Below are 23,007 nucleotides of genomic sequence, written 5' to 3'. Positions count from 1 at the left end.
GGGGCAAGGTAGCCTGGAGATGCTGGCAGCCATCTTGGCAGGTGCCAGGGACAACATCCTATTTGGAAAGAAAAGATGGACATGGAAAAAGCACAGTCAAGACATGGCAAGGGAAAGAGCCTGGATTACTTGTGTCTAAAGCACTTTCCCTTCTTCATCTCCCAGGTATGTGAGTCAATAGTTGTCTGTTCTTTACTCCTCTAAATTAGTTGGCATCTTGTTTCCTTCACTTGCAAACAATCCTAGCTGATAGGGGCATAGAAAACTTGATTCTTAAAAGAGTCCTGAGCAAAAGCTATTAATACCCCTATTTTAAGGACAAAAAAAAAAAACTGAAGCTGAGAAGTAAAATAATTTGCTCCAGTTATGCAGTTCTGTGTGGAAGATGGAGTTTGGCCTGTCAGCCTCTTTTCATCACATAAACACAGCATCGGCCCACTAGTGGCTTATAACACCCTGGGAACCAGCAGAGTGAAATACTAAAAGCAGGAGGTTGGGCTGCAGAGTATTAATGGCAAATGTATCTATGCATCCAAATCCTGTATCTCTGGGTACAAGTGCTAGGGATAGGACCACAGTGGGGTGCTGAACTGATAAAGGACTGAATGTGAATGTCACTGAAGTTCTGCAGACAGGTTGGGGACCCACAACAAAACCCTTTGAAGATCCTCTGATGTCCACCATCTGTGCAAAATGTCCAAAACCGGCAGCTAACCAAGCATCTTGGATACAGAAAGGGGCACATTTGAGTGGCTCCTGGGTAAAACAAGGCAGGGAGGGTGAGGTGGATTTTGTCTTGGCTCCATTGGTAACTTGCAGAGACTTCTAAGCACCCTCAATTTCTGTTCCCCAGAGGTCACAACTTTGCCATGGAAGTTGTTTCCCCAACATTGCCTCCAAAGCTTCGCCAAGGCAAAATCCTTTACCTTCTATACCCCAGGGGTACTTGGATTAGAAAGAGCCAATGCCCAGAACAATGTATGAATGATATGAAGAAACCAAATGAGAGACAAAGGAGCCAGAGAGGCGGTTGGGAAGTTGAGTGTGGTCAGTGATGGTAGGAGGCTGAAACCCAGCCCAGCACCAAGCTGGTGCCTAGCTTCAGCCACTAACCTCTTTTGTCTTCTAGCTCCTTAGCTCTGAAATGAGAAGGTTGGTACCAGATTATCCTGAGGGTTACACCCAACACAAGTTTTCCGTGTAATCTATCTCCATATCTGCCAGTTCAGGAAAGGAAGACATGGGAGATTCCTGGGTTGATGTGCAGGCAGTGAGAGGCACAGCCAGCTGGGGAAGGGGCTCTCGGCTGCCGGGTGAGCTACAGAGACCCTCCCAGGAAGACCACCCAAGGGCCCTAACTGGCCTGGACAGAAGACCAGTACTTGGCCAAAGTTCTTACCCTCAGAAACCAGGATGCCAGCAATCTACCATTTCTAGAATAACCAAGGTTAAACACCAGGAAACATGGACCGTCCCCTCTGCTCTCATCTTCCGAGGGCCCCAGATGAGACCCAATTGAAAACGAATCCACGCAGCTGGGCTAATGTCCAAGCCTTTAACCGGATGGTGTCACCAAAGTTATTCCAATACCAGGTCACACTTACATATCTAAAGGCCTTTCAGTAAAACTCATGAGACATAGAATTCCCTTCCTGTGGGGCTGCATTTTTGCCATGGAAGAAACTGAATGGCCTAATTCTCCGAAAAAAAAGGGCCAAGGTTTTCACCCATTGGGGGATCAGCCTGTCAATTTACATACACTCCTCCAGGAAACATCTGTACGTACACAATTTTGCCCACAATTTCAGGGGTTCAAAGACCAAAAAGCCCATTCATGGACCTGCCTGGAGGAGGAGGTCCATAGGCACAGAATAAGACTCTTGGTATATTTGCTTTTTTTCCCACTATTTCAAAATTCTTATTATAAAAATTAACAATTTAAATATATATTTTTAAGTATAAAATTATTTTAAAAAACCACGAAAACCCACAAACATCCACTATGAATATTTTGGTGAACATCCCTCCAGATTTCTCAATACTTACTCTTTTACCCAAATGAGGTTATCCTAACCACGCTGACTTTCCGTCTGCTTGCTGAGCATTTTCCCATGCCAGCACTGCGGTTCACTAGCTCCTTAAAGCTATTTTAAAAAGCAGGACTCTAGGTTAATGTATCAAGCAGCACTCTAGAGAGGCCAAAACCATTTATACTCCAGAGGACTGTACATCTGTGGGTCCTCTCTGGGCCCTCCCCTGGCAGGGGCTTAGGGCTGAGGATGCAAGCAGGTACCTCACGGAAGCTGAGTTTGCCATCAAAGTCCTCATCCACCTCCTTGATCATGCTCTTCAGGCCCAGGTGGGTCTGGGGGGCCCCCAGCTTCTCCATCATCAGCTTCAGCTCCATCAGGTCGATGAAGCCATCCCTTCCCGAGTCGTAGCTGTGGGGTCAAAGGCAGGGTGCTGGTGAGGGATAACCATGGCCAGGACAAAAGGACACTTGTCAATCTACCAAAGGTGTCGTTCTTTTGACTTTATTAACCGAAAAATGACTCAGATGCCTTCTGCTCTGCAGTGCCCACCTGGGTCACCGCATCATAGGGTCCTGTCTCTCCACCAGTGCCTTTGGGCTCTGCACGACATGACTTAAAGTGGATCTTGCACTGCACAAGTGTTTTCACATCTTTTATCTCCTTAATTAGGCCACAAGTTTCTTGAGGATGAAAAACAGGCCTGTTTATCTTCACTTTTCCCAGTTTCCTGCCACTGGACAACAGAACAGCTGCAGAGGGCACTGGAGCAAATGACAGTTCCAGAAGCCTTCCCTTGGTCATCGGCACCTGGGTCTCTGCCACCCACTTCTCCACCAACCCTTCCTCTGGTCCTCTGGTCCCTTGTCTTTGGAAGCAGCTTCCTGCCCTGGCGCTCGGCTGTGATCAGGCCTGGCCCTGGCGCTCTGGTCTCGTGCTTTGCCCTCTGGCTCACTATCTAGTCTCCAGGTCTGAAAGGTCACACCTGTGTGAGACACAGATGAGTAGGGTCTCCGCTCTGCCCTCTTGGCTGAGTTTTGATACAGAGCCAGCATCTCTGTGGGCTCTCTCCCCACCCCCCGCCTCCCAGCCACCTGCCTAGAAACAAACCCAGCCTCCCCACGGCGGGAATCTTGGCCCCGCCTACTACTCCCGGGTGGCTGGGTCCGTCCTGTCCCGTGGGAGCCTGCTTCCGCCTTCTGCCCTTCCGCCCAGCCACCCCTTCCCCACTCCTCTACACACTGCGGCTGTCAGAGTTTTCTCACAGACTCCCTGTCTCTTCTTCCATCAAGTCCATCCTATTTTCCGCTTCCCAGAGATCTCTTGTTGCTCAGGTATGAACATCATGTTTAAAAAACAAATCCGTTCTTGATAGCCAAAAGGCAGAAATAACCCAACTGTCCATTGACAGATAAACGGACAAACAAAATAAAGTCTATCCATACAATGAGATACGACATATTTACACAATACACTACTCACAGTTAAAAACAAAATGAAATTCTAACACATGCTACAACATGGATGAACCTTGACATTATGGTAAGGTTGAAAATAAGCCAGACACAAGAGGTCAAATGCTGCATAATTCCCCTTATTTGAAGTATCTAGAATTCATAGAGACGGAAAGTAGAACAGTAGTTACCAGGGACCAGGGGAAGGGCGGGTAGGAGTTGCTGTTTAATGGGTTTCAATTTGGGGTGAGGAAAAGGACAGTGGTGATGGTTATACGAGAATGTGAGTGTACATCGAACTGTACACCTAAATAAGATGGTAAATGACATGTGTTAAAACTGAAGTTAAACACAGTTAAAAATGAAACAAACAAACAAAACAGGCTTCTTCCCTATCTATCACCCCCACCCCCAACTCAACAAAAAACCTCACCATTGTTGGGAACCACACCACCACTCGCCAAGAAATGTAGTGTGTGGGCAACAAGAAATCTAACTCTGTGGGCTGGTGGTATTTTGTGGCCCATGTGGTCGTGCTGAGAATGAGGTCCCCCAGAGTGGACTGCTCCAGCCACAGTGGCTGACTCATGCCATCCCTCCCACCCAGAATGCACCCCTGCCACTTGCTCCTCGGTGGCCGTTTCTGTGCCCTAGAGTTCGGGGAGCTGCCCCATTCCCCTCTGATCTCCATCAGCACCCACTGTCTGTCCTTTGGTCCTCAGCAGACGCCACCTCCTTAGGGCAGCTCTGTGCCCCCATTGGGCTCCCACTGCCTCCTTGCCTGGATCACATTGCAAGATACTAAAGGCCACAGACAAGACCTCTGGATGCCTGATGGTGAGCCGTGAGGAGCCTGAAGGACAAGGCAGTGTTCCGGGTGTGGAAAGGAGCGAGGTGCTTCTGGGTTTCTAGGAAGTGGGCAGAGTATATGAATCATAGATGAACCAGCCCTGAATCTAGTATTATCAAGGGATGGTTTTTGAGCACTTAAAAAAGGAAGCAATGATTGCCATGGGCACCCTAAAAGTGATTCAGGGGTCAGCCTCATTTACTTGGTTTTTAAATTCTTTTTTTAAAAAACAGCTTTATCAAGGCATAATTTACATACCATAAAATTTACTCTTTTAAATTGTACAATTCAGCTGTTTTTCTTTCCATATTCATAAGGCATATTCACAAGGTTGTGTAGCCATCATTACTACCTAGTTCCTCAACATTCTCATCACTCCTAAAAGAAATTCATACCCTGGAGCAGTCATTCTCCATTCCCTTCTCTCTAACCCCAGCCCCTGGCAACTGCTGGCTTGCTTTCTGTCTCTATAGATTTGCCCATTCTGGACATTTATGAAATACATACTATGTGACCTCTCATGTCTGGCTTCTTTCACTTAGCACAGCATTTTCAAGTTCACCCATGTTGTAGCATATATCAATCAGTACTTTATTCTTTTTTATTTATTGCTGAACAATATTCTGTTGTATAAATAGACCATATTTTGTTAAGCCATTCATCAGCTGATAGACATTTGAGTTGTTTCCACTCATGGCCGTTGTGAATAACGCTGCTATGAACACTCAGGTCAAGTTTTTGTGTGGACGTATCTTCTCATTTCCCTTGGGTGTATATCCAAGACTAGAATTGTGGGGTATTATGCTCATCTGCTTTTGAAACAAGGTTGTCAAGCTGGTCCAACAGAAAACCGTGACTGACCTGTTGTTTCTGCCAGAGTGAGCAGGCTCCTCTATTAGACTTGTGGAAGCAAGATAAACACGAGTCAATGTCCATACAATTCAGTGGATCGCCAGTTAATTGTAGGGCCACCTAGGAAGGGTACTGACTATCAAATTTGCTGGTGACACAAAGCTGGGGCAGAATCTAGGCCCAAAAGATCTCGGCAAGCTGGTGATGTCCAGAGATAAAACAGAGCAAGGGAGAACACGAGGTCCTAAACATAGAATTATCATATGATACAGCAATTCCACTTCTGGGTATACACCCAAAAGAACTGAAAGCAGGGCCTCGAACAGATATTGGCACTCCATGTATATAGCAGCATTATTCACAACAGCCAAACGCAGAAACCAACAAGTGACCATCAATTGATGAATGGATAAGCAAAATGTGGTATATTCATACAGTGGAATATTATTCAGCCTTAAAAAGGAAAAAGATTCTGATACATGCCACAACGTGGATGAACCCTGAAGACATGATGCTAAGTGAAATAAGTCAGATACAAAAGGACAAATATGATTCCACTTATCTGACATACCTAGAACAGTCAAATTCACAGACAGAAAGTAGAATGGTGGTGGAGAAAGCCGGGGAATGGGGAGTTATTGTTTGACTGTGTTATTCGTAGCATAGTTACAGTTTTACAAGATGAAAAGAATTACAGAGATGGATGGTGGTGACGGCTGCACAACAATGAGAATGCACTTAATACCACTGCACTGTACACTTAAAAATGGTTCAAATGATACATTTGAAGTTATATACCCCTTACCACGACTTAAAAAAAGAAAAAGGCAAGGTCCTGAAACTAAGTCCTCCAAACTGACCTCTCAGGTACAGGTCTTGAGGGAAAACAAGAACAGTGGCGCGTGTGATGACATTTGGAGATGGGTGATACCCCACTGAGTCCAGAGGGCAGCCAAAAACCCAGGGGGTGGAATAATGACAGGAAAAATGAAAAGTCCCAAATCCCAAATGAAGGGGACACAGTCCTCCCCACCCCATGACAGTCTGCTCCACTCCAGGCCAACCCCACACTTCAGGGGGCCTGGTCAGTGGGGGTACCCAGGAAGGTGAGTGGACGTAAGATCCCATGCAAGGATGGAGTAGAAGGAATTGGAGTTTTTGGCCCCAAGAAGCAAAGAGCCGCCTTCAGGTTATGCATTTAAACTTCCCAGGAACACTCCCAGAGGACGGCCAGAGCTGGGCTCTGTGTGCGGACATGACAGAGACGAGCTCTAGCCAAGCACAGGGAAGAACTTTCTGGCAAAAACAGCTGGAACAAGACCTGAGGTGAGAAGAGCTCTTATAAACAGGCCAGAGGGATGGTGTCTATTACAGGGAGTCCTACTCAAAGTAAACAGGCTTCTTTAGTGTGGAACTTTCCAGAGTCTTCCATATGGTCATGTAACTGAAACGTACTAGAGGGAAACAGGACACAGACTCATCTGACCACACCTCTGCATTTAGGGATTTTCCACTGCAGGAGGTGTGTCTTGGCAGTCTGGTGTTCCAAGGAAAACACTTTGGGAACCGCTTCTCAGAGCAAGTCTATATTAGAAGGGCAGCCCATCAAACAATGCTGAGTTTCTGGATAAATGTCCTCTGCCTGCTGCTCACACACAGTGCACGTTCTGATAAGTCTGCAGATGAGATGACCGAAGCCCAGAAGGGGGATGCATTCAAGATGGGGAGCTTTGGGGGAAAGGCAGAGTGCTAGGGTCTGAAAGCAGAGAGGAGAGGAAGGAAAGTGAAAGGGGGAAGGGAGCAGTTGTAAAGAGGGGAGGGGGCCCCAGGAATAGAAGAGGAACTGGGAAGAGATAAGAAAAGATCCGGGAACAAGGCAGGAATTTGTCCTCACCGAGCAGGGGAAGGAAGGGCTAGGGATCCCCGCTCACCGGACCCCAGAGCTAGCACAGCTCCCCGACACAAAGGGCTGTCAAGATGGGGTCATAGGCCGGCAGGGGCTCAGAGACCTGGCCCCTGCGTTTCTCTGGGCTTCTGACTGAAAGGAGTCAAGAAGGTATGGAAAATCTCTTTTAGACCCTCAAGCCTGAAACATTCCCCAGGCCTAAGAAAAAGGGTGTGGAAAATGTGTGGAAAAGAGTCTCGGCAAAGTCTGGGCGACAGGTTAAAGGAATTCCAATTTCTTTAAATGGGCAGGAATTTGGGTCTGACCACTTTGGTGAGTATGTGCCTGGAAGCAGAAGCCCACCCTGCAGTGGGGCAAATCCCGGACAGAGGAAAGGGCAAAAGTTGTGGCTAGAGCAGGCCCATCAGCATCCTGCCGGGAGCACCAGTTTGGCACAGGAATAAAGCCAGTGAGTGGACTGAGAGGGGACGTCTCCAAGGCGAGATGGACAGGGAAGAAAGGGGTCACGAGCCAGCCACCGCCTCCACTCCCAGGGACTCAGCAAAGACTGTGTCCCTTTGTTCCTGCCTGAAACACCAGCCAAGCGCCATAGTTAAGTCCTGGCCCGACTATAAAGTGACCACATTAGTGATGTCCTTGCCCCTCCCCATGGAACTGGGATTCATGATCCTAAAACTCATCCCTCTCTTGTTAAAGCGACCGTCTAGGAGGGCTTGTCCACAGCCACTTCCCTCAGGGCCTGCATTTGCAAGACAGGCTGGAAAAATCTCCTAGGTCCGCCCTCATCATCCTGCTGGTTTATTTGCTCCTCTCAAAGCACCTGACAACCATCCCTTTGATTCAAAGGGAATCAAAGCACCCAAGAGCTACAACTGGTCTGCCCGGCATCTCACAGTGTATTGTCTCATAAACGAATCCTTTCATCTTTACAATAGGCTTGTGAAGAATTAATGATTGCCGCCAGCTTTTGCTGGTTATTGAGCTCCACCAAGTGACAGCACTGTGCTGATCGCCTCATTTAATTCAGGTGGTAATTAGTCACCCCACCTGACAGGTGTGAAAGCTGAAGCCGGCAGTGAGGCCGACTCCCGTGGATCAGAATGAACCCGGGATTGCCAAGCAGCTGCGTGGCTTGCCGTGGGAGCAGGGAAGGCAGGAGCGATCGTTAACTGAGCTTACGCTCTGTGCCCCTTAACTTGGTGCGGACTCAGGGGATAGAGTATATACACCGTGTCCCAACACATAGACCACTGGTTAACTGCGAGATTCACACGCTTTATACAATTCATATCTGAAGATTTTGGCAGACATAACAGGAGCCATGTTCTGAGTCCTGCATGTGTGTGGATTCCGATTTCGGTCTTGCAGTGTGGTGCCGCCAACTGCCCAGATATGCAAAATTACTCATTTTTGACCGAGAGAATACCAATGTCTCTCAAACATTTGGAGAAACAGTCTCACCAGCCCAACCCTTCTAATAAATCTGATCTGATTTAACCTCTCAGCACTCCTCTGAGGGGTGGAGCAGTGTTAGGCTGTTGAATAAACCAGGCCCATCGAGGTCAACCAGCCCAAGGTGGCTAGGCCCAGGGAGGTTAACCCCAGGGAGGTGGGAGGGGGGGTCTCAGCCTGACGCCCGAGCCCACAGCCCAACCCCAGGTCTGGGCAACACAGCCATCAGGGGTAGGATTTGGGGAAGAAAGATCTGATAGCAGGTCAGTCCTTACAGAATGCCAAAGTTGCGCCTCCAGTGACCATCAATAGAGATTAAGTCTAAGGCAGAGAGAAGTTTCCTGTTAAAAAAATAAAGGCCCTTCTGAAGGTTTTGGGACAAAGACAATATTAACTATTGTATTCCATGCTGGGTGTGGTTGAAGGAAGCTGGAGGTGAGGAACCCCAGCAGGGGCCCCCAGGGCGGGGCAAACCACTCCCCCCTCAGCCAGCTCAGAGCCCCTCTCCTCAAGCAACTGCAGTGTGAGGACCCCTCAGACTAGGCCATCTGCGAACAGGTGACCTTATACCAAGCTTTTGGGCCTGTGGGAAAGATGAATGCGGTTGGATTTGTTTTCTTCATTCTGGAAAACTCCTTTGCTTCCCCTCCCTGCTATGAAAATGCAATCACATTCCTTGCAGTTTGGAATCCAGCCCTGTGGAAAGGAGGCCACACCTGGAACAACCTGGCCAGCTCAGGCCCACCTGTGCTGCCCAGCTGGCAGGGCCACCCGCCAGGTGTGGGACCAGGCCCCAGGGGAACCCCGGAGGGAGCACAGCCCGAGGCCCATCTGGGCCTTTCCTTGTCCCTATGAAACCTGGCTTAAGCAGCATCCTCCTCCCCCTATTTCAAACCATCAAAGTATTTGCTTTCCCCCGCCCCGTGCTGCGACCCTCTCTCCACCAATAGTTTATATCTTTAGAGCTTGCAGTCTCATTAGAGTTCCTTTAAGCCCGTGGCTTCTCCCCGTCCAACATCTTAGCTCCTTATACTAGTTTTTTTCTATAATTTAAAACTTAACCCAGATTTTTCTTATTAAAGGCAATCCAAGACATTAAAAAAAAGTCATAATCCCCAAACCCCGCATCTTCCTTTGTTTCCTAGGGCTTCCTTCTAGTCCTCCGGACTGGTGAGCTTTTTCCATGTTTTTGCTTTAAAATATCCTCATTCCCTTCTGCTTCATGTTTTCCAGGATCTGTTAGGGGGAGATTCTAGTCCCATGAGCACTGCGGATGGCCCTGCAGACACAGGCTTGGATTTAAACCCAGCCCTGCCATTCGCTTGGGAGAGAGGGGCTGGCGAGCCCTCTGCAGATTGACTATCACGAGAGCTGTCTGTGCCTTACAGAGTCACAGAGGGGCCGAAAGGAGATAACACGCCAGCACTGGCCCCTGGCACCCAGTAAGCAAGCACGGGGACGGAGCTATATTTAAAAGTAGTACCTGTCTGCAGCCATGAAGAGGAAGCAGACAGCTTCCAGGGCTTCTGCTCCGAAGAGCTGCCCGCACCCAGCTGGGCCTCAGACAGCCTTTACCAGCTTTAGCCTTCTGGGGGAAACCCAAATCCACAGGCTCCTGTGCGCGCCTTGTACTGAATTTCCAAGAAGCCCTTACTGAGTGGCTCTCATCGCCCAGCCCAACCTGTGTGAGAGGATCAGATCGGCTTTTCAAGGGCTCACTCATAAAGGTCTGTGACTTGACTGATTGGAGACATCACTGATGGTGGCATGGAGTGGAGTGAGGCAGGATGGGCTGAGATCCCTGAACACGGGGCCCACAACCATGTGTGCCTGTAACCTGGGAAACTTCCCGGCCTGGCCAGAGGGGCCCAGGTAACCTCTAACCCTCACCCCACCGGAGGCCTGCCAGCAAGGGGACAGAGGCCAGTTTTCAATGTCTGCCCAGTGCTGGTCCGTGAATGGCTTGCTCTCTTGGCTCACACTGTGCAGAGCCCCTGGGCTTTCTTGGTTTTCACTTCACCAGAATAATCCTGCTATCAAGGAAGAAAGAAGCGGGCCAGCCTTTGTCTGCCTGAGGCTCAGCCATCAGAAGCTCCCCAGGGATCCCCAGGAGGTAGGGAAGTTCTCAGGAGGGCGGCAGGGCCCCAGAAAATGCCTTAGTCTCAGTGTTGCGGGGACCTCCTACCCCTCAGAACACCAGAACACCGGAACCTCCTGCTTTCCTTCAGAAAGGCCCTGTATGGCCTTTTCAAACAGACAGGCTCTGGTCTAAATGTGGTCCCCAGACCAGCAGCACCGTAGTCACCCAGGATTGTCTGAAATGCAGAATTTCAGGTCCCTCCCTAGACCTGCTGAATTAGAACCTGCATGTTCACAAGATTCCTGTGCTGCCCAGGCTCCTTCAAGCTGGAGAAGGGTGATGTAGCAGAATATCCCCAAAGCAGGTGGCCTTTCCCAGGGCCCTCCTGGCTCTCCTGTGGGTGTCCCCACCCAGATGAGCATCAGAGCCCTCCATAGTCACAGGACTGTTATTACTCCTTCAGGCTTCCCTGCCTGCCCCTTCTGTGAGTGCCTGGTTTTCTGCCCTCTTTGTGGGTTCTCCCTAGCTGTCAAGTCATCTGCCCCTTCCTGCCTTCATTCCTACTTTCCTGCCTTCCACTTTGCTGCAGGCTAGGAAACCAGATCTCCAAGTGTGTTACAATTGCATGCAAAGTAAGAGTAAGCAGGCTCGGAGAAGGGGGGGTCTGTGGAATTAAGCACAAAGGCTTGAGCCCAGAGTCTGATTTCCAATCTGGCTGCTCCTAGCCGCCTTTGTGGGATGAACTCCTGGCTCGCTGAGTTCCATTCACTCACACACCACCTGGCTCATGTCTACCTGGGGCCTCTCCGGAGCAGAAGGAAAGCACAAAGACCAGTCCCAGGGGGAAGGCAAAGAGGTACAAAGAAACAGTTGAGCTGTGATAAGGCCGGAACTTGGGCAGAGCTGGAGCAGAGGGAGGTGGCTGGAGCTAACAGAAGCCAAAGTGCAGAGCCATGGGAAGGAGTCCAGAGGTGCCAGGATGTCCCGGGGTGGGGGGGGTAGCAGCTCCCACAAGGCATTCTGGAAGAGCTGTGTCTTCCTAAGGGCAACAGGGGCAACCCCCAAAGAGTGTGAAACAGAGAAGTGACATCAATGGCTTTTGCAGAAAGACCTCTCAGCTCACTGTGCAGGATGGATTTTGAGGGGGGTGGTGATGGAGAATGGAGTGAGCAGACTAAGGCAGTTGAATGGCACACAGTAGTCCTCACTGGGGACAGATGCAGGGAGGGCGATGAGGTGGGAGTGGCACTGGATGCAGGTGAACGCCAGCCTCACCTGTGCAGCCAGTACTGTGGGGACACACTTCTGGCAAATATCCTTCTTTTTCTGGTAAGAGGCCAACATCTTTACAGGCTGCAGGAGCCCAGTTCCATACATGGTGTCTGGAAGTTCGTCAAGAAAGGGAGGGTGTCCAGACAGAGCGGAGGGGCCACCCCCAGCATGAGAGAGTACCCAGCATGTGCTCAGTGCCCTGCAAGACAGCAGAGGGGTGGCAGAGGCTGGCAGCTGCTACCCTGGCCTTCGAGACAAGCAGGGAAATCTGCTTCATCCCAAATGCATGCAGCGGGAGCGCACTGCCCCAGCCAGGGACTGCCACACGGAGTCAGGAGAGAGGGCAGGGGTACACCAAGCTTCCCCCAGCCCTGTGCTCTCAAACTGGCTGCTGGAACTCAATATTGGAAAGGCCTCAAACTGGGAGGCTTCCGCTACATGCACATTCTCCTGCTGATGCCAGCAACCCAGTGTGGAAACGGAGCAAACCAGCCCCCGTGACCACCCCCCGGAAGGAACGTGCCAGTAACAACCAGTTAGCAGGTCAGGAACGTCAAGCGCTTCAGCCACACTGAGGGCACGAATGACAAGAACCGTTTGACCATGAAAGACCGGGTGGAGAAGAATGAGCCTTGGAAAACTTCTGACCCGGCAAACGTAACAGGGAGCAGCCGGGTCTGCTGGAGCCTCGGTGCGCTCCTCCTGAGGGTGGCGGACAGCAGCGGCTGGAGTGTGCGCCCGGGATCCGGCTACATCCCGTGCTGGGTGTTCTTGGTGAGTTTCTGTCTGGGCAGCGTCCAGTTTTTCCAAGAGTAAAGGAAGGCAGATAAACTCTTTATCTGTAAGCTTATCACTAAGGGCTCACTTTTTCAGTTTTGGCTGATTCAGAGAAACTTCTCATTAAGAGAAAGATCCTAATCCTGGGGCCTTCCCTTGGTCCTTTTGAAATCAGGGTACCTGTGCTGGGTTTGGGTAAGTACAGGCAGCTGGGGACTCAGTTTCAGAAAAGGGAATGGAGCATGTGGCTCTGGGAATTAAGAGTTGTCGGCGATCCATCCAGAAAGGAAGGAGAGAAGAAAGGGTGTCCCAGGGGAAGGCCCCCCTGAACACACCCTGATGGAGGCCATGGGAGGCCACAGGGACTCCTCCAATCAGGGGTGTTGAAATGAGCAAGAGTGGGTTCTTTGCTGTGAAGGTGCAGTAATGGGGCATCTCCCCTTAGCCCCCAACACCTCCCATAAAAGTCCCGAAGGACTGGAAAAGTAGGCTGGAGGTGCCTCTGGAAACCTAGTTCTCCTAGGAATTCCCTGGAGCCCTGTGGATTTCAGGGGACGGGTGGCCCCAAACAACCCCGGGTGTCCACGCTTGGACTTGGTCAGGCCTGGTGCATCCCTGGCTGTGCCTCACACCCACTCCACTCCCAAGCCCAGGAGTCGGGGGGAAAATGGCTGAGGGGAGGCTGTGAGGGAGGGGGAGGCCGGGGCCACAGGCCTGGCGGAAGTGGACTGTGGGAGGCTCGGCCATCCCTCCAAACAGAAAGGAAAAGCACCCGGGCTGCCAGCATCTTCATCCCCACCCCACTGCCTCCCTCTCGGCTAGCCCCTTTTCTGTGTCCTTCCTCTGGGCTGGCACCACCTTAAATCCAGCAGCCCTGCTGGGGGCCAGGACCTGTAGCTCCCTCAGTGGAAAGAACCTGGGGCTGGCACCAGGGTGACCTAATTAAGGCTGTGACTGCATACTGAGTGGTCACGCGATCTTGGGGACAACCTGAGAAGGTGGCCACTTTCATTTTCCACATCTCACTTACAGGCATGTGCCCATGTGGCATGCGGTTGGTGGCACTGCTGGAGGGAACCATGCAACCTCACCGAAGGCTCCTATACCTAACAGCCCTGGGAGCTGGAAAATTCCACTGGGGACGTAATTAGGGCCTCAGGGCAGCTCGAGAAGCAGAGCTCAGACCCTTCTATAGAAGTCAAGGTACCCCTGACCTGCCTGTGGCCCTAGGTCTGGCCCTGGGTCTCCCCCTGGGGTGGGCATGGGGACTGAAGAAAGAAGTTAGTCACACTCAACCACAAAGAGCTCTCTCTGCTTTCCCAGGGCAAACACAATGGAAGGGGATGGGACCCCCATAAGAATCAAGAATAACTGACAGATTAGAAATTGGGGGTTATGAGAGAGAGGTTATATGGGCCCATAGCCCAGTGAGAGAGGGGCCAGGCTAGGGTAACCAGCAAGAGAGAAGAATGCAATAGCCAGCTGTGACTGGCCTTAAGGGTCATTGTGAATAGTCTGAACTTTGTTCCATGGGCAATAGGGAGCTACTGAATGTTGTATGTTGTCCCCATCCCACCAGGGCTTCTGAAGAGAGAAGCAAGGTCAATGTGTCACCAGGTTAGCTTTCCTTTTCCTTTTCATCTGGAGTTTTTAAGCCCTTCCTGACCACAGCCTGGCTCAAACACACCTCAGACCACCTCTCAGGGGAAGTAAAAACAAAGTAGCCCTTCTGAGGTTGCAGAATGTCACACCAGGGGCCCCAGATGCAGGGCTCCAGTTGCCCGGCCCTCTTAGTCGGCAAGAGAAGCAGAGGCATACGTTGCTGCTGCTGCAGGACTAATCTTCTAGAAGCAACTCGGGGGTCCTAGAGCTCCGGGCCCACTCCACGTCCACTTCTGCTTCTGCCTCATTAGGACTCCTGTGTCCCCCTGGGGACTTAAGGTCTGCCCCAGTGAGTGAAACTCCAGGCCCTTTACAGAAGGAAAGGCCAAGAAGTGAGGAAGGGGACTGGGGAGACCATAAAAGGTTCACAGGGCTTGAGATTCCCAAACAACCGCCTAGAACAGAGGCTGGCAAACTACAGCCTGCAGCAAACTCCCGCTCACCAAGTGTCACTGGGACGCGGTCACACCAGTTAGCGTAGGTTCCCTCACGTGTTGTCTGTGGCTACTTGCCATCACAACGGCAGAGTTGAGCAGTGGCAACAGAGAAGCTAAGGCCCATAAGGCCAAATAGATTCACTAGCTCGCCCTTTACAGACCAGGCTGGCCCACCCCTAGCCCAGAAGGAACCTTGAAGGTCATACAGCCTATCCCCCAGCCTTCCAAAAGCTTTCCAACCCTTCCCTGCTGCAAACCTCTCACTCCATGGAGACAGACCACGCACCTTCCAATGGAACTCCAGACAAAGGGCTTGCACCTTTGAGACAATTCTTTCCATTTCCCAACAACTCCAAACATGAGAAAGCTCTTTCTTCTCCACACTGAACCAAGGCTGTAGCTTCCTTTCGCTGCACCCTCATGGCCTGCCTTTTGCCCCCTGAGGTCAACCAGGTCCCCACCACATGTCAAGCTCCCAGCTCCTGTCCTCTGGCTCCAAGAACCTTGGCCCAAAGGCCTCTGATCCATCAAAGGCCTGAATCCCTTCCCAGTCATGGCTAGCTGTTCCTCCCAGGTTGTATCCGGAAAGACTGCGACCCCTTGCCTTGAATGCAGCATCCTCACGGGGTCTGCTAGGCTACACGGGGTGTCTTGAACATGGGTGGTGGGTGGCTTTTCCAGGACTCGCTTCCTTCCATGACCAGCAGCATCATGTTAAATCCAATCCACTGTTAAATGTTTGTTGAGCTTCTCAAAGCAGAAACCCCCTCCAGATCCATCTGTATAATCCCAGTACCTAGCATGTTCTTCACCAAATCAGTGAAAAAATTGAATGAATGAATGAATAGCTCCAAGACAGTAGGTGAGAAAGAGGCTCACCATCATCATCATCATGGTACCGCAGGAGCAGACATTAGCAAACGTATGGACAGTGCTGGCCATGGGATCCCAGGGGTGGGAGCTCTGGGGAAGGGGTCACAGAAAGTCTGTGCAACCTTGGAACTGAGGAAGGGTTCACTAGGGGGCCTTGGGTCCATGCCTTGGCGGGTCAGTGAGCACAGGTCAGGTTTCATCCTGCAGGATGGCATAATCCACACCCCAACAACTCAGGTATCCCTGTACGAAGGCCTGCCCAGGAGCTTCTAGGATTTAGGACCAGTGATGCCCTTCAGTCACCAACACTCAAGGGACACAGAGCAGGAGGAGGCTACTGAGGCTTGTTCTAGGAGGACTATATAATGAGGAGAAGGCCAAGCAGGTGCTAGTGTGAGCACACCTCTAGGCACATGTAAGCACGCAAGTGTGCACGTGATACACAGATATTCATGAAGCAGGAAGCTAACAGCAAGGATGTGCAAGACCTAGCGTGTGTGCTGAGCTCCTAAACTGAGTATCTCTTCCCTGAGTCACGGTCAAGCCTGGCAGCCACTAGCTCCCAAGACCCGATTCACTCCACACATCCTTAGAGACTCGCTGACTCAGCCACGCCAAGAAACCATGCGTGATGTGGTCCATGTACACCAGGCCCCCCAATTCAATCAAAGAAGGTACTTCTATTTACTAGTCAGACTTGGGAGGAGGGGTGGGGGAGGCATTACAAAGCTGATAGTATAGAGTTCCCTGGACCTTACAGCTCTGAAAACAGGCACTTTAATTTTGCAAGGGAGAAAAGAAAAAGGCCTTTTTTTTTTTTTTGCGTAATGTAAGACTTTAATAAGTCACTCAAGTTCAAATTCTTATAACATTTGATGCTTTGCAGTAAGAAAGGTAGAGGAGAAGTCCCAGAGAGAGGAGGTGAGGAGCCGGGGATGAGGAAGAAAGAAACTCTTTGTAAAGATAAAACTGCCAGAAACCGTGGAACCTCCTTCCAGCTCCATCAACACCGCGTTCATCACACATGCTGGGCAAATAAAACCAGTGCTTAAACCGCTCTAAGAACGAAAGATTTCCCAGTCACAGCGTCTCTCTGCCAGAGACCAAGGCCCTCAAACAGAAGCCAGCCTGAGTTCTGGCTGACCGCCCACCAGGAATTCAGACAAGCCTTGGGTTCTCTTGCCCCACCTTCAACCCAGAACAGTCAAAAGGTCCAAAATCCAGTGCAGGTGAGGGAATTTCAACTCTAAGGTGGACCATTTTGGGTGGAAGACACAATCAGAAGAGTCAGACGCTCTCATCTTTCTCTAAGGGGTAAAAAAAGCACTTAACTTCCATTTATTTCCATCCGCCTTTCCTTGTCTTAAAGTCAATTCACTCGAAAGATACATACAGATCCCTCCCTCCAGCTCCCCAGTAAACCTCCTTAGCAGGGCCTCCTTCACCTCCTTGGCAAATCCCCAGCCCTCCAAGTCCACCGCCTTTCTCTCTCCCTCAGAGAAAAGACAGGGAGGAGAAAAAGAAACTGGGGGTAAGGGAGACAAGCCTTGAGTTCCAGGACAGCCCCGCCTTCTTGGGGTTCAGTTGAGGGGGGATCGGGTGCTGGCAGGACGTCCATGACATCATTTCAGATGCTTAATAAAAAGGCAACTTTCCCATAGCCAAACGCTCCTCTCCCCACCCTCTCTTCGGGGAATTGAAATACAAGCTCTTAGCACGCTGCAAAACCGTCACAGCTGCATTTTAAGTCCCTGTGTTTGGGTCCTGCCTTTAACTGGCCGCCCTCATTGCCTCCCTTTGAAAGAGGCCTCTGGATAAGCCCAGGGTAATTAAAATTTCCTGTCTAACCTTGACCACTCCATCAGCTAGTATTACAGCCCTGGACACACACTGTAGAGTCAGTTTCTTCTGGGCCTTCTCACTCTTCGTTTAAATCAGGCCACTATTCTCTTGGCTCAGGCTATTCGGTAACACGCTGGGAAATGGAGAGGGAACTTTCTCCAGCCAGACTGGCTTCCCACATTCATTAGAAAATTCTCCTTCTACAGCACACCAGGCTCATTTGTTACAGGTCCCAAAGATACAAAGACAGAAGACCTCCATTCCAACAAACCAGCGTGCTCACAGGCTGGGAAGAGTCCAGGTTTTTTCGTTTTTTTTTAAAAAAAACTTGAAAAGGTAAGAAATCCTTAGGCAAAATACTTTCAAATAAGAACAGCAAAGTTAAAAGATCAAAGCATGTTTTGCAATATCTGCATGAATCTATACAGCCCCGAACCAAAAAAAAAGGGTGTACTTGGCTCCAGTCAAGTCAGGTTCCAAGTGAACTCCAAGGTAACATTAGAATCTGGATCTAGAAACTGATCAAAAGCGAAATGCTTGCTGAAAGTAAGTGCACTCCTGGCACAAGTCGGGGGTTTTCTGCTGGTTTCTTCATGTTTTTGTAGTTGGACAGCAACTCCATTTGAATTAGGACTGGGCTTTGGGGAGTTGGATTTCCCTTCTGTTGAGGGTGGGAATCATTCTGGCTTTGATTAAGTCTCAGACATTCCTAAATCACCTAAATAACCTAGAGTGGTTAAGACTCTGATATTCCTAAATCTGAGGGCCTCCTTGGAAGGGCCTCCCCCCAACCAGCACCCCACTCTTCCAGGAGGTAAGAAGACAGTCATGGTGCCACATGGACTGGGCACTTCTGTCCACTCTCAGTGACGGGTTGAATAGGGTTCCCCCAAAATTCATAGCCACCCAGAACTTCAGAATGTGATCCTATTTGGAAATAGGATCTTTGCAGATGTATTAATTGAAATAAGAAGTCATACCGGATTAGGGTAAGCCCTAAGTCTAGCCACTGGTGTCTTTACAAGAAGGCCATGTGAACACACACACACACACACACACACACACACACTCACGGAGAACGCCATGTGACTATCAAAACAGAGACTAGAGTGTTGTGTCTATAAGTCAGGGATGCCAAGGATTGCTGGCCACCACCAGAAGCTAGAAGAGTCAAGGTCTGAACCCAGGAAGCCTGGCTCCAAGCACATGCTCTTAACAGCCTTGAAACACTGTGTCTGGAATGGATAAAATGTGGAAAGTCATTCAATGGACAATAAGTTGGTGTGTTATGTGTTCTTTGGGATTTTAAACATGTTTATGTTTTTTAGATTTATTTAAGCATAGAAACCAAAGGTGAAAGAAAAAGGGAGGAAGAGACACACTTCGAATGGGGACAGATGCCAACCAACTGCTGGCTGGATGGCATAGAGCCCAGGGAGTGGCAGGGGACCTGGTCTGACCTGATGACCATGGGTACATCAGCACCCCTTCATGAGATGAGGGCTTTGGCCATTGAGCAGAGTCACTGCCACGTGCCAGGCATCGAGGACAAATGAGGACTAAAAGCAGAGCTGCGTCAGACATGTCCAGATGACAAAGTCTCCCAGATGGGATCTCGTGACCCTGGTGGGCAGGGAGAGCAAAGGTTCAGCTGCCTCCCAGGTGCGGAAACTGGGCAGAAGCATCCTGAGGGGAACCCCATCGAGCTCTGCTGGAGGAGGCTGAGTTTATGGAAGCTCAGGTCATCGGGGCCAAGGAATCTCTGTTTTTTACAGGATCACAGGAAGGTATGGCAGGGCAGGGAGGACTCTGGACATGCACTTGGGGCCTGAAGCCAAAGTGGGGGGATGGCCTTCAGCAGAAGGCCCCTTACGACACATGCCAACTCGTGGCCCTGTCCCCCACTCAGTTCTCTCAAAACCCTTGATAGAAATAATCACACCCATTTTACAGATAAAAAGACAGAAGTGGTTAGCAACTTATCCACGATCACAGGTAAGGACCCTGGAATGAGGGGGCTGTGTCCCCACCATCCCCAAACTCATGATGGATAATTGGGTCTTGATATCAGGTTTAAGGTGAGGGCCTTTCCAAACCACTGTAGGGGGAAGGCAGCATTCCCCTAGTGGCCCCTGCCCCTGGCAGCCACAGCAGCTCCCTGGCTCTCATGGGAAGGTGGTAATTGTGCCCATTTTACCAACAAGAAACTAAGGCTTAGAGGAATGATGTAGCTTGCCCAGGGTCACAGGTCCCAGGCCCTGTCTGACCCTATGCCTGTGTGGCTCTCCTAGCCACACTGGTGTCTCCAGCCACCACCTGGCTGACTTTAATTGGAACAGCTTTGCCTTCCCTGCCTTCAAGGACACGGGGGACAATCCCCAGGAAGGTTCCTTTGCGGTAACTCGTGCCTCAGATGCCATTCCCTGATGACAGGAGCTGCCAGTCCTGCCTCAGGACACTCATGGCTGAAAGTGAACAAAGCAGCAGGCTTGAGTCTGCCCATGGTCAGGGTCCAGGATGGAGCTGTGAAGGTCCTTCACTGCCACCAGCACATATCCCCCTTCCTCAGCAAGAGCCCCTGGGTTTGCCTTCCGGCTGTCAGTCCTTCTGCTGATCACTGCAGGGGTGGAGCACGTGGCTCAGGCCTGGCCAATCAGAGCAGCGGATTCCCCTAGCCACAGACATTGGTTCACAGCCAATAACAAACAATAGTAAAGCTACAAAAGACACATACACAATAAGGCCTTTACTGTGGTTACTCTTCCTACTGGATTTACTGGAGCTGCTGTGGCCGCACTGCCACCACGAGGGATAAGCCACTTGAAAATAAGGACAACACAGAGAGGCAGTGGGCTTAAGAAAAATAAATTAAGTGCTGATTGCATCATTTGAGCTCCTAGATCCAGCCATACCAGACACCAGCTGTCTTTTTTAGTTTTATGATCCCATTAATCCCCTTTTTGTTTATACCAATTTTGGTTGCAAGCAACAGAAAACTCAGCCTAGACTTCTGACTGACACAGTGGCTCTGGAGAAAGAAATACCATGCACAGGGTGGACTGCCAGCTCTGTGGGACCGCAGACCACACATTGCCTTCCCTTTAGCTTGACCCTGTTCCAGTATCTGTTTCCACCCATGTCACTTTGCTTGGTCTCCTCTGACTGTGTGGACTCCCTTTATTGCTCTTAGGTAGCCAACAAACAAACTTCCTTTCAAAGATGATTCTGCAGAAAAAAAATTAGTAATAAAAATAAATGTAAGAAATGAGTGACCCCAAAAGCGATGGCGAGATGAAGGTGTCCAAGATGCCCTCTGAATCCAGCTGGCCTGGGAAGAACTGCTGGGACCTTGGAGCAGCCACTGAGGAGCAGTCTTCCCAGGAAAGGCATAACCCCAAATAAATACAAACCATTCACGCATTGCTTTTCTATCTCTGCCCCAGTCTCATTCTTCTGCCTCAGCTCAGCCTTCCTTAATGACCCAAATTAGACCTACTAGGTATTAAAACTAGAGAACAGTGTCTGGAAGCCAGGAAGCGGGAATCAGGGTGTCAGGGAAGTGGAGGAGATGCGGGGGCGCAGGGTACCAGCCTCTGCTGACCTCTGCCCGGGGCCTGGGGCTGGACAACAGCCCAGCCTCAGGAAGGGGGCCCAGGCTCTGGCCACACAGCGCCGGCCACAGCGCCTTTAAATAGAACCTCCACGCGGGAGGACAAACACATTCCAAGCGCTTTTAAAAACGCCCCAGGCATGACCTGGCCAGCGGCCTCCGCTCCCCCAGGCGTTTTTCCGGTCTTGGCCCAATTCTGGAAATAATATTAATAGCTCGGTTAGGAGCTTACAGTGTGCAAAATACTTTATGGCCTTAAAAGGCAGGGACAATTACTTCCCCCACTCTGCAGATGAGGAAACTGAGGCCCAGGGAGCTCCCAGGCTCCAAGGACAACTTGGAGGCTCATTAAGCTGCCTCCACCGTCCGGAGTTGGGACTCGCTAGCAGCTCCCCCGCCCGGTGGGGCTGACAAGGCAGGACAGGGATGAGCCACCGCGGGACCAGCCACCAGTTGCCACGTCCGGTTCCTATGGGCACCTCCTGCCCGAAAGGCAAGAAGGGGAAAAACAGACAAGGCGACACCCCCGGGAGGCCCCTCAAACGCGCCCGTTCCAGGAAAGTACTGATCTTACAAAGAGTTTAACTCCCTGTTCTCAGTCTGTTGGTACATCAAACCCCGCGCGGCAGCCAAGGATAAGTTTTCTCTTTTGTTTTAAAAGATAAAAGGACAACGAGGCTAATTTTTCCCTCGGGAGATAAAGTTAAAGCTGGCAGGTGAGGCGCTCGGCGTCTCCGTTTCCTAGAAGTCGCGCCCTGGACCAACCTCGGAGCCAGGCGGCGGAGGGGGCGGGACCTGCCGTTGGGACCCGGGGACCCGGGAACCCGGGAACCCGGGAATCGGGGTCCCCTGACGGAGGGGAACCTCCAACCTGGGTCAGGGAGAGCTGTGGCTCCTGCTCGTGGTGTGCCAGCCCCACTGGATCCCTCCACCGCTCCGGGATCGCTCGGGGCGCGCGGAATCTGGGGGCGTTGGGTTAAGTGCTAAAGGCACCCCCGGAACCCCTGCACTATCCCATCCCGTCCCACCCAAGCGGGGTCCGGGACTCCCAGTCAGAAAGATCGACCCACCGCCCCCTCCTCCTTCCTCCCGGGCTCAGGGACCTCGGGGGCGCACGGCGCAGAGCGGCGCAGGGCGCTCACAGTCTGAACATGCTCTCCAGGTCCTTGATGAGGCGGCGGCTGAACTCCGGGAACTCGGAGTAGGGGTGGAAGACCTTGCAGCGGCGGGGCCGCGCCGCGCCCTCGTTGATGTCCAACCGTCGGTTCAGCTGCGCGCTCAACTCGGCGTCGGCTCTGGCGGTGGGCACCCGGGCAAGTGGCTGCGGCTGGGACTCGGGGACGGAGGCGGCGCGGGGCGCAGGCTGGACACCGCCGTCCTCCGCCTCCTCCCACTGCAGTCGCCGCTGCAGCTTGCTTGCGAGCTCCTCACTGGCCATAGCCACAGTGGATTCGGGGACTCGGGGACTCGGGGACTCGGGGACGCGAGACCTGGCGGGCGGCCTGGGCGAGCAGCGCGCTCCTTGAGGGCTCGCGACAGTCCGACACTTCGCCAAGGCGGCGGGGACCCGGCGGTTGGGTGGAACCGGTGGCGGGGGAGGGTGGCGGACGGGGCGGAGCCGCGGCTTTAAGGAGGCGCTGGGGCTCAAGGACCGCCCGCCCGGCCAGAGGCCGCAGGTGTCTGCGCGCCCGGGGACGTGGACACGCTCCCTACTCCCCCGATCTCCGGATGGGGAGCCGAGCGCCTCCCCAAACCGGACGTAGATCCCCAGATCAACTCTGGCCCTACCGCCCGCTCCTCGGGAACCCGGGGACCCTGTGGTCCCTGGGGGAACGACCACAGGAAAAAGTTTCACTACCGTTCCGTCGGGTGGTTTTTTCTCATCCCCCAGAAGTGCCCCGACTGGAGGC

At 51.5% G+C, this 23,007-nt stretch overlaps 1 protein-coding gene across 2 annotated transcripts in view; it reads right to left on the bottom strand.

Annotated features, from left to right (window-relative positions):
• EFHD1 (EF-hand domain family member D1) overlaps positions 1-22,793 on the bottom strand; it is a 36,399-nt gene extending 13,606 nt beyond the window's left edge. The window contains exons 1-2 of one of the 2 annotated variants that reach the window (XM_072961852.1): positions 22,240-22,793; positions 2,294-2,441 (exon numbers count right to left, since the gene is read on the bottom strand). In XM_072961852.1, coding sequence (XP_072817953.1) covers positions 2,294-2,441; positions 22,240-22,535 — 444 coding nt within the window. In that variant the 5' untranslated portion in view covers positions 22,536-22,793. The remainder of the gene's footprint in view (positions 1-2,293; positions 2,442-22,239) is intronic. The other variant, XM_072961851.1, reaches the window with a different exon arrangement.
• Between the last annotated feature and the right edge of the window lie 214 nt (positions 22,794-23,007).

The sequence above is a fragment of the Vicugna pacos genome, chromosome 5 (assembly GCF_048564905.1).
Source record: "Vicugna pacos chromosome 5, VicPac4, whole genome shotgun sequence".
In the NCBI taxonomy this organism is placed as follows: Eukaryota; Metazoa; Chordata; class Mammalia; order Artiodactyla; family Camelidae; genus Vicugna; species Vicugna pacos.
Note: the sequence above shows the minus strand (reverse complement) of the source record. Positions and strands in the feature narration are given on the sequence as shown.